We start from the raw sequence: 12,020 nt of genomic DNA on the forward strand, positions 1-12,020 counted from the left end.
CCACTTCTCACTAACAGTAAAGCCAGACTTTACCTTTGCTGCTCATCAGGGAACGTTACTGACTTCTGTGGTTTAGCATCTCTCAGGTCGATGTACACAGTTGCAGGGGCTGGCAGGCTCTGTAAGCTCACCATATCCATCCTTGAAGAATTTCGTGGAGATGATAGCAACGCAACATCCCTATGCACAGAAAACTCTGTTTCAGCATGTCCTCCACCTTAGCCAGACAAGAAGCCCTGCAGGGTGTGGATTATGATCAAAATGGATTGTGAAAGGAGCTTTGTGCTTGGCTACTGCACAGATTCAAACTCCTCTTCTGCCTACTCTCCACCACCTTTCCAAGCTGAGCGCAAAGATTCAGCCTCCCCTGAGGAACACAGACTAGAAGCAGCATGGTGGCAGATACTTAGCTCTCAAAAACTGACAACATCAAATTGTTCTGAAGAACAAAGGCAGCAGTTATGGTACCAAAGAGCTTACACATTTAAAAAGCTTATGCCCATCAGTAAAACCAGGCCCCTTTTTCCCTCTCTGCCTCCTTTGGCAATGCTATTTCATCCTTCAGAGCATTTATGGTGCAAATCACTCTTGTGGCTCTCCCTGCCCTGAAAACAAGAAAATTCTTCACCTTCACCTTTACAGGCCTGTTTCACTGCTGTTTCCTCTGTGCTGCTGCCATTGATGATGTTCCTTCCAAAGAATCTGGAAATCCATTTTCTTCACACTGAACCCTCCAAGATGCGCTGACACCTCCTCCCCCCAAAAAAAAATAATTCTGTATACTTTGGCTAAATTGAGGTACCAGTAAGGGAAAGCAGTACCCCAGATGACAAAAAACATGGCCATGATAATTTGCTTTGCCTTGTTTTCCTGCCTTTCCCACTTGTCCCAAGTGTCTGGTAAGGTCTAGACAAAGGTGGTGGTTGATGAAAAATGCTAAGGTGGCAGGGTAGTGTTTATCATCAAATGTACATGTATGGCAGAGTCTAAGTTATTCCCTTTAACATCCCTGTAATGTATTCCAGCTACAATATCAGCTTTCTGCAGAAGCTACAGAGAGAAGCCCCTATACAAAACCACGAGATTCCAGGTATCCCTACTGACAGTCAGGATTACCCAGTGTATATGACAGAAAAAGGACCTACTTATTCTCCTGATGCTCTTGAAAGGAGAGCTTGCCTGGTGGCCACCTGCAATATGGAGACACAGACCTAGACTGCCTGGCACACAGCTCCTTTAGCTTTTCCATGAGCTTATTTTCAGATTTACTCCTGAAGGTGCCTATGAAAGAGCAACAAAAAGAATCACTAGTTGTGTTTCTCTGCCACAGGATTACCCAATATTCTCTTTCCACAATTTTACATTGACCCTTTCTCCATAGCCTGTCAGAAGGGGAAGGATAAAGGTACTATTATCACCTGGCTCTGACTCGCTTCAAACCTTCATCCATCTTTACTGATTCACTCTTAGGCCATGGCAGGCCACAGAGCACAGCTTTCAAACTATGAAAGCAAGATAAAATCATAGAATCCCAGAGTAGTTTGGGTTGGAAGGGACCTTAAAGCTCATTCAGGTTCACCCACCTTCCACTAGACCATGTTGCTCCACGCCCCATCCAGCCTGGCCTAGAACACTGCCAGGGATGGGGCTTCTTGAGGGAAATGAATTAAAAATGTTTTACAAAGGCATTAAAACTCGCCATGATTTCAGCATTCAAAAGGATGCTGCAGAGAACGACTTAAACACAGGAACCTGAGTTTTATTTATTTTTATACACTTTCAGCAAAGTTGGTATTAATTTAGCAGTGTTACCATGATCTGCTGAGGAGAAAGCAACTTCTGCGTGAGTGTTATCTTTCTGCTGCTCCAGCTCCTCAAGAATCTTGTCTAAATCCCATTTCTCAATACTCTGAAAGAAGACAGCCAAGATGTGATGGAAAATTCCTTCCCAAAAGACTGCTACAAAATAAGTCTCACATTCTTTGTAGCAGCTCCATCAGATTCTCCTGGCACATATAAATACACAAATGGCATGGAAGCCTACCTTACTTCAGTACTATGCCACTGTTGAGAGATATTAGTTATCTGGCATAAACAAGTTTTAAATACTTTGAGCCATAAGCTGTGGACTTGCACTTAGCAACACTTTCAGCTGGACTAGAGTTAGTTTTCTTAGTAATTGTCCTAGAAGCTGATGCAGCATTGTGTTTTGTCTTTAGTATGATAAGAATATTGTTAATACATTGATGTTTTAGTTGTGGATGAGTAATGCTTGTCCTACGCCTAGGAGTGTTTTAGTGTCCCATGCTCTGCCAAGAAGAGGCACACAAGAAGTGCAAACCAGAAGATAAGGAGGCTACAGCCATCAGCGGAAGCTGCAATTCAACAAGAACACATAAAGGCCTGCCTGTGTGAAGACAGAGAAGGAACTTAATAGGGTGTTAGAAGTTCCCAGACCAAAACTTACTACTAGACTAGCAGTTAAAGTTTGAGGGGTGCATGTGTGAACGCTCAGACAGCAGCTTCTCCCCAACAGCCACTGTCACTTGCCAGTAAAGGAACTGGTGTGTCACTCTGGACACAGCTGCTTCAGTTGTGAGCCTCAGCGGTTGGCACAACTAACAGCAGGACATTTGCTGTTTGCACACTGCCTTCCTCACAGCACTGCCAAGGCTCTGCACATCTAGCATCGCCAAGGGTGGCATGACTGCTACGAGAAACCAGTGAAGGACTAACCAGTGTTCATTCAAATATATGAAGGTGGAGTACTCTCCCTACTTAAAACTGCAAAGTCTAGAAGAATTTTCTAGAATAGGCTGAACTGAGAACCTCTTAAAAGGAGAAACCTAAGTCCATTCTGAACATCCACCTGACCCATCCTGACATAAGCTAGGGCATAATTCATGGTATGTCTTCTTCATGGCTCCAACTTCCACATGCATTCCCGTGGTGGAGTCTTCCCCACAGCAGGTGCTCCCCTTCATCCCTCAGACCCACTAACAGTACCATATCCCAACAGGTTTTATTTCCCTCTGTCTACACCTCCAAGTACTCTTCCCTCAAGCTTTCACCATCTCCAAAAGATGATGTCCCTAACTATACTGCTAGCTTGCTTTAAGCAGCTCCACAAGGAAGTGCTGTAATGAAAGGAATGCATTTCCTATGGCCCTTTCAGCAGCTCATCTGTCCAGCTGCTTCATCTACCTCTGCTGAGGGTTTTTCCTCTGAGAATCATGGACCCTTTTGATATAGGCTACAGAAAACCACAGGAGATACTAAACCACATTAAAAGATGGCCTGATACAAGACCAAACATACATGTTCTCAACCAGAATAATGGTGAGAACTTCTCACTGCTACCAACCTGAGAAGGACCTTCTGCTTTTCCATTCTTTGAGGTGAGGCCCACAGCCTTTTCCTCCCTGTCCAACTTCCAGCCAGGGCAAATTCCCACTCCTCTAGGCCCAGGCAGCATTAGATGCAATCTTACAGCTGCTTATCCCACACTGAAGACAGGATCATCAATCTTTTTGCTATGACTCACATACAGTGGCTGTGGGTATGCTCACACTGTACCCTGCTAACTTAGATATAAGAATCAGCCTGCGATGGTAAAAGCTTACATGCATTTAAAGCACTCATTGCTTTCCCCTTTGAATATTAGTTGAAATTAAAAGTTTTAACTGAAATATCACTAGAGCTTAGAAGTTCCCATGTTCCAAGAAAGGTGGCTGTCAGTTATGACAATTGTGTCATCCCCAATGTGCATTTCATGTGACTACTCAAGGCATTAGAAAAGCAGCAGCAGCCTCCCAAACAAGGGGTTTTGCCCTGTAAAAACCTGCTACCTGCCCCTGCCATTTAAGAGGGGATTCTCACTTTTTCCTGAGCAATAGATCTTCACACACACCTGAACCAGGGTTAGATCTATTCTAATATTACACACTGCAGGTGATTAAAGGTAAAAGCCTGATGAGGGTCACAAGCTGAAGTCTCACACCACACAAAGCTAATACTCGTTCAAGGATATCACTGAGGTGTATTGGTCTGGAGGAGGGAAGGATGGCTGACAAGTGAGCTTACTGCAGCAAGAGTCATGTCACAGGGCACTGCAGGTGCTGTTTTATCAAACAGCCTGACACATGCATTTGCTTTAATTAAGGTGCAGTTGTAATAAGCTTCTGTTTCAATAATAGTGCTTAAGTACAAACCATTATAATCAAAAGCTCAAACCACCACCTCAGCTGCTGTATTAAGTCTTTCTTCTCCTAACCCTTAACAGGAGCAGCACTATTGTGAACTACTATACAGGGACCAGAAGAAAAAGAAATGGAGATTTGCATGATTCCATTTCTAATACAGAAACAGACTTGAGGGAAAAATATTTTTAAACAAACTGGTATGATTAAAACCAAGAAGAAACTGTATATTAGTGTTAACAACTTTACTTGACATAAACTGAGGTTTATGCTAAACCTTGCTAAGCTGGGGAGTAACAGCCACCTCTCAAATTTGAATACACACATGAAGGATAAAGCTTTAACCACCCTTTATCAAAGTGAGAATACACTGAGCCTGGGCTCAGTACTCACCCAAAAGCATCAGGCTTCACTTCATTGAAGTCAGTGATAGCAAACACATTCTGAAAGGACAACCACAACTCCTGAATTAATAAAGCAACTGACTTACATGAGATGAGATGGGAATTAAACCCTGAACCACATGGAAAAGATCCCCTCCCATAATGGTACAGTTCAATGATGTAGCACAGTTTAAAACAGGCAAGAAGCTGCTTTCTTTGCCTATACCAGGACAGCTCTAACACCAATTTGTGAGCATATATGAAAGGGGAAGGGAAACATCTGTACTCTGATGCTATAGAAGGCTTTGAACACAACTGTCATGTTCATTCTGAGCTTAACAACCTTAAGAATCAATACAGGAAGTAGAAATGCATAACTAGGAGTGAAGAGAACCACCTCACCATGCTAGGGCCACATACCAGTTAAGCACACACAAGCCGTCCTAAGCACCTGCCGTAGGTAGGAGAGATTTAGGGCTTCAAGAACAAACCTAACTGCCTTATCTCCTCGCCTCCAGCACCCCCACAGTGTTGCAAAGAAGGCAAAATGCTGAAAGGCCACAAGGTTCACTGTTTGAATGCAAAGTCTGCTGAGACCAGTAGAGTTCCTGCCTCCCCAAGTCCAGAGGTTGTGGTTGGCTGTCCTGATTATGACCATGAAACATACAGCTGACCCTTGGCTTTTGCTCCTATTATGGGCTTCTAACAACAGCTCTGCAAGAGCATTTGGTAACTTTCATAGCACATGACCCAGCAAAACCCAAAAGCAGGATAATGAGGAAAGCCATGAAAAACACCATGGTGTTTGGGCATTTAAGTTCTTCATCTTGGTAGGATTCTACAAGCAATGCTCTGTGCCATCTACTCAATGAGTAGCACTCCCCAAAACATTTTGTTTGTGCTACTTACCTGCAGTGACAGATGGGTCGATCCTTGAAGATGATCTGGGGAGTTTTCTTCCTTATCAGTTTTTTCTAGACTGTTGCTAACATCATGGGAGGAAGGCTTGACATGTGGCTCTGAGTGGCCTGGTGATGGCTCCAGGATTATTTTGGAGAGTATTTTTGTCTCTATCAGTTTTCTTCTCTCTTTCCGGTTGCTCAAACCCTTTACAGACAGTGCTTTATTAAGCCAAGAGGTCTGTCTTTCCCTGGCCTGTGTCCTGTCCAGTTCTTCACCTTCAAGGCAATCTGTGGAATCTGCAAGAGACTCTTCACCACCAGCCACCTTTTGGTTAGGCATTTCTTCAGGATAGCTGGCAAGATGGGGAGTCTCATCTTTAATCACTTGTGCATCATCTTTTGCAATGACTTGGGCACCATCTGTTTTTTTCTGAAACCCAAAGCTTTCTAGATCTCCATTACATATCTCCCATGGCTGGCTTTCTGTTCCCTGGGTTTGCTACAGGTAGAGAAAATACACACAATTAGAAAGTCATATCTCCCTAATCTTTAGAAGCTGATGATAAATAAAGTCATAATGCTAAGAAGATAGCAGCTCCAACACAGACATCATCTGGAAACAGCACACACCATGTCCATCATGGAAAACAGTTTAGACTGTTTACTTTGCAGAGACTAACTTCATGAAGTGCCAAAAATCCTTAAAATTGATTTTCCTTACATATGTTCATCATATGACATTCTTTATAGTAGATTAATTAGGAAAAAGCAGCACTGCGTTAGTCTTGCCATGCTGGAAGGGTCAGGTCACTTGGCTCATCTTCAAGCTTCCTATGCTGGCTCTTCTTCAACACTGCAGAAGCAGTGTAACAATTTTATCTCAAAAACACTGTTCAAGGGTTAAGCTTCATACTTGTCCCCCTCCCTACATTGTCCTAAATGATTCACTGTTTTCTAGATACATAAAATTGTTGCCAAAATTATTTCAGACCCTCCAAAAGTGTAAGTCATTGCACAGTGTTAGTGTCAGTGCACAGAAAAAAAAAAAGAAAACAGTAAAGAACAATAATAGGAACTGAGAAAAAGGGTCTAAAAACCTCAAGAACAGAGAAAACTGCATAAAGAGAAAAACTAGCCTCTAGGGGAAAAGGTACTGGGGACTGCTTTTCCATCACACACTTCAGTCAAACAGGTTAAATAACAGTATCTACCCACACCGGTGACAACCAGAAGTGGGGGGCTACAGTAGTAGAGCCTAGACACAAGAGTGAACAACCTGCATGTTTGATTCTTCCAGGGAAAACTCCATCAGTTCTTCTGACAGGTCAGGAATTAAGTTTGGCTGTTCCCGCTGGAAGATGAAAAGCTCCCCATCACTGTCACAGTCAGGCTGCAATCAAAACCAAAAAGAAACTAAATGAGAGTCTGTAACACTCACTTAATCCATTTTGAGTTACAAATCCTATGTTGCCATCATGTGACTACAGTTCAGACACAAGAATTTTCTCTGCTGTCACATCTCCACTGACTGGAGAGACTCACAGCCCCACTCTAGATAGCCTTACAGTAACCTAACATTTGAGCAGCTACAGTTATAAAAACAATGTAAAACACTGAACTGCCATGGGCACTGGTGACCAACATTCCTCTGAGCAAAGTAAAGACAAGAGTGAGCAAATTCTCTAACTCCAAAGTGATTGTTTGCACTGCCCTATACACCATCACAAAGTAACAAGAGCACTGCTGTTCCCCAAGGGAAGAGGAATCACATAACTGGTAAGGTAAAGCCCAGTCCTCAGTACCCAAGCAAAGTAAGCAGAATAAACCAGAATTAACAAGTAGGCTGAGTCAAGAATCTAAATATAAGACAGCATTGCAGCGATGAGACAAGTCAGAGTTTGAGTCTAAATGTCAATCACAGTCTGGATCAAGGAAACCTGTAACTAAAAACCAATACTCCTCCAAAATAGCTCAAACAGTGAATGCCCAGAGCTGAGTTTAACTAGAGCTGCTGAGCACATGGGTGGGAACCCCAGCTGAGTCTGGGCAAGGGCAGGACCATGAAGCTTATTATTGCAGTCAGGAGCCTGCCATTCACTATTCAGGATGTAAAGCAGTATCTCCTTGATTGCACAGAGTTTAAATAGCTTTGAAAATTTCTTTTCTGAACATAGGACATGTATTTGAAATTAATCCTTATGCTTAGTCACCAAAATGAGATTAAGCACCTCCTCAGCAGTCAGGACACAGATTTCTTGCTAGCTCCTTTGTGTGTATATTTTCAGTAACTCACACTGTAGAGAATTCTCTCTGTCAGGTGTAATTAATTTTTCTTAACATGAAGCAAACTGCAACAGAACTTCTTTCCTCTTAATAAATTGTGTATCAGGGTAACGAATGTACTTCAGGACATTAAACACATTTGTCAGTGCTAGTTTTAAATGCAGGGGCACACCACATTGAGGTTACAGATCTCAGATGCATAAAGGTATCTTCACACAAGTGGGAACCACATGGACAAAGGTGCAGCACTGAAACTGCAGGCTCAGCAGGGAATTGGTCCACACTAAGCAGGATGGGGATTATACAACCAGATCTTCTGAATGCAAATGAAGGGTAGCATGTAAGAACCAAGCAGATTGCCTCAGATCCTTCAGCAGGGATTTCCAGGTGTCATAGAACAGAGAATCTAGAGTTTGTTTATAAGTAAAAAATTTCAACATGATTTAGAGTTATAGAATGGTATTGTTACCAAATTGTCACAAAGCTGCCTCTCTAACTTTATTGTACACTTACACAGCCAGAATGCCTAAAAACAACTCCTGAGTATTGGGCTTTAACCTATATTATATAGCTACATATAGAAATTGTTGTTTTAAATAACTAAATCAGAATGTGGGTAGAGAGAAACTGAGAAACATTGATGCACTATAACTTGTCCCACATGTTAGAGACAGAGCTGGGTGCAGAAAACCAGTCAAGGAATCCATATCACCACTTTATCCACTAGCTCACACTGCTTCTGATGATTGACTTAGTCTGAAGTAATAAATACCACATGGAGGCATTTCTGGCTCCTTCACTGCTCACAAGACTCCCTTTGTATCAGTAAGGGCCACACTAAGAATATATATCCTTTCAGTGTTAAAAAAAAAAATAATCAAGTTTATACTTGCTTGAAAATTAACAAAATATTCTGGTTTAGATAAAAGGCCACTAATAATCAAACCTTGAGACACTTTATCACCTCAGAAAAGTCAATGTCAGAGGCAGCATCTTGTGCCAGAGAAGCTTTTATTTCCACCAGACTGTCACTGTCCTGTGAACAGAGATATTCAGCAGCCATGAGGCAGCCTGTCCCAGACCCAGCAAGTAAATGGTGAAGCATATTGCACAATATCTATCAATCTTAGGCTTTATGTTAAATGATTTGTGGCATTATGCTTCTTTGAAGGTAGAATTGAAGCACAAGAAGGCAACATGGCCTGTGGAGAATTACAGGCAGGGAAAAAAGCAGAATCCAGGATTGAAATATGTCAAAAGACATATGCCAAATGTCTTTTCCAAATATGAAAAGACATATGCCAAATGTCTTTTCCAGTGGACCACAAAGTCTTCAGGAATATCACTTCCCTGTGATGCTCATACGTAGAAAAATATACTGACAGGGCTACAGTCTGGCAAGTACATTATTGGAAGGAGTAACTTAATACACTCATGCATAAAACCTTATAATCTCCTTTTAAATCAACAGTATGCTTCTTTCATACTGTATTTTTAACCAAACAAAGAAGAAATACGCGTTCATTCTGCAAGGTGTCCACTGCCTCCTCTTCCCAGCCTGGGAATACTCATTGTCTGGAGAAAACAGTCCCATTTTCCAGTTCCAGAGAACACAGCGAGAGGAGATGGCATTTACACTTTGCCAATTAGAGATAATCCAGAAGGCTGTGGATTAATGTACGGTGTTCCAACAGTCAGAACAGGTAGCCAGCCAAGGATATCATACTAGCTACTGGGAAATGGCTGGCTGGGATGACCTTCTCTTGCTTGGGAGAGATTTTTCTAGAAGACAGTGAGAAAGAAAGGCAGGTTTCAACGCTTACTGTGGAGTCATCAGAGTCCAGAGATGGGAGCTGATCTTTCACTGCAGCGAGTATAGCTCCCCATTGAAATGTTCTGTCACTCTGAAGAGGCGCTGCTGGAGGCTCAGACAGGTGCTCTGTATCCTCACTTTGCCTTTCTGAGGCCATTGGAACAGCTTCCCTTCAGCCAAATGAATGATGAGCCGAAATACACCTCACAAAAGAACACAAGGGGTAACATCAGAACAGAACAAGAACAAAGCATGTGCTTTCAGGGTCACTATAATTCTCAGCAGGGTTTTCACTATCAGCAGTGAACAATAAAATGCATTTTTGGAGTTGTGCCTTCCCTCATGAGTTCGGAGGGCTGAGAGCTTTCTGCCCTGCTCACCATATACACCCATAATTGGGTCCACATCAGAGACAGTTTAGCCCCTCATAAAGCATTTTTGGGGTTTCTTAGCAACACTGACTTATAACTGTTCTCAGAGAAGCATATTGACATTGCCTACATGGAGAGGGAAGACACGCAGTGAAGGCAGAGCTGATACCTCTGCTCTCAGCTGGTGTTTACTCTTTGTTCCTACTTCTCCCATGTTCCCCTCCTCACTGCTCAGATGATAGATAAAATGATTTATGTTTGGTTTTTTTTTCACTGGATTTCTATAAAAACAGTTGAGAGTAGGCATGGTCTTGGGTTCTGACCTTTCAAAGTGTTTATAAAGCAAACTCTTTCCTCATGTGTTCCTTGATGTACATCAGGAGTCAAGACAACACAGTAGGGACTACTGCTGTAATAACAAGTTAGATAACTAATCCTCACGGAAAACCTTTGCTTTTAACATTTTAAGCTACAGTTGCACAGTTTCCTGGGGATTCAAAAGTGAAAGCAAATAATTTCTGTTTGGCAAGAAAGGTTGAGAGGTTTGTATGTAATTCAGTACTGAAATAACTGTTCATGTGATTACACTGTCACTATTATTTGCATTGGCATGGACTGATAATGCTCCTCTAAAGATAAAGTGAAAATCCACTCATGCTTAGGGAAGCTTACAACTTGGAAAGCGTATTTGCAAATACTTCATATGCCATATCCACATAATGGTGGCTTTGTCCATTCTAGAAAACACCTGACTGATCTGGGTAGAGTGGAGGGAAATCTCTCCAAGACAGCACTACTGTGCTCTGACAGCAGGCAGAGGTTGCAAGGAACAAGAGGAGTCCCGTGTGGATAAAAACAGTCTTCTGAAGGTCCTTCTGCCAGCTTGAGAGCTCAGTCTCCCAATGTTAAGGATGTTATACTGGATCTGATGTATCAGTCACCTAATCCAGCATCTTCTCTGGGAAAAAGCAGTACTCTATGTTTAAAATAAAGTGCAGACTTTCTAGCTGTAACACAACAAAAACTTTCTGGAGAGCTTGGGCCAATTGAGACATAGGTCCAGAGAGTAGCCACAAAAATGGTTAGAGGGATGGAGCACCTCTCCTACGAGGAAAGGCTGAAGGAATTAGAGATGTTTGGTCTGGAGACAAGCAGGCTCCAGGAAGACCTTATTGCAGCCTTAGGGTTCTTAGAAGGGGCCTATAAGAAAGATTGGGAGAGACTTTTTAGCAGGGCTTGTTGAGATAGGATAAGGGGTGATGGTTTTAAAGTAGAAGAGGGCGATTGGGGCTGGATGTGAGGAAGAAATTATTTTCAGTGAGTGGTAAAATCCTGGCACAGGCTGCCCAGAGAGGTGGTGGATGCCCCATCCCTGGAGACATTAAAGGCCAGGCTGGATGTGGTTCTGGACAATGTGATCTAGTTGAAGATGTCCCTCCTCATTACAGGGGGGTTGAACTAAATGGGCTTTCGAGGTCGCTTCCAGCCCAAACTATTCTATGACCATGAAGTCCCGAGCTTCTCCATGTCATTAGAACCGACATTTCCTGCCAAGTCCGTTCAGGAGCCTCGCTGTCAGGGTGTGGCAGAAGGGAGATGCCAAGAAGATGCAGGAGGCAGGCAGGAAAGAAACCCTAGTTTCAGGGTTGTATTCACGGGCCTGCCGAGGGCCTGTGGATGAGCTAACGCCTGCCCTCGGCACCCACCTTACCGGCAGCTCCCGGGACTCGCAGTGCTTCGGTATCCCTTGCTGAAGGACCGCCCCCCCCCCCCAAATTATCAAAATGGCGGCCCGGGCGGCGTCACCATGGCAACACCGCCAGCGGGCGGCCGGCCGGCAGCCCTCCCGGTCCGCCTTCCTGAAGCCGCTCCCGGTGGGCGCCAACGTGAGTTAAAAGATGAATTTAACCCAGGAGGGGCCAGTCAGCAACAACACTGCTCGAAGAACCCTGAAACCACCGCAACCACCACTCCAACCACCCCAGCTCCGGTACCTCAGCCACCGGTCCAGCTCCGCCAGCCCCCCATCTCTCGGAGCACCGAATCCCATTGGCTGCCTTTCGCCCCGC

At 43.4% G+C, this 12,020-nt stretch overlaps 1 protein-coding gene across 1 annotated transcript in view; it reads right to left on the reverse strand.

The window, feature by feature from the left end:
• The window catches only part of DNAAF8 (dynein axonemal assembly factor 8), a 101,406-nt gene extending 89,413 nt beyond the window's left edge, over positions 1 to 11,993 (reverse strand). The window contains exons 1-7 of the mRNA XM_065683754.1: positions 11,946 to 11,993; positions 9,591 to 9,783; positions 6,761 to 6,874; positions 5,492 to 5,983; positions 1,813 to 1,909; positions 1,146 to 1,281; positions 34 to 180 (exon numbers count right to left, since the gene is read on the reverse strand). Coding sequence (XP_065539826.1) covers positions 34 to 180; positions 1,146 to 1,281; positions 1,813 to 1,909; positions 5,492 to 5,983; positions 6,761 to 6,874; positions 9,591 to 9,737 — 1,133 coding nt within the window. The 5' untranslated portion in view covers positions 9,738 to 9,783; positions 11,946 to 11,993. The remainder of the gene's footprint in view (positions 1 to 33; positions 181 to 1,145; positions 1,282 to 1,812; positions 1,910 to 5,491; positions 5,984 to 6,760; positions 6,875 to 9,590; positions 9,784 to 11,945) is intronic.
• Between the last annotated feature and the right edge of the window lie 27 nt (positions 11,994 to 12,020).

Source organism: Lathamus discolor, chromosome 6 (genome assembly GCF_037157495.1).
Source record: "Lathamus discolor isolate bLatDis1 chromosome 6, bLatDis1.hap1, whole genome shotgun sequence".
NCBI classification, from domain to species: Eukaryota; Metazoa; Chordata; class Aves; order Psittaciformes; family Psittacidae; genus Lathamus; species Lathamus discolor.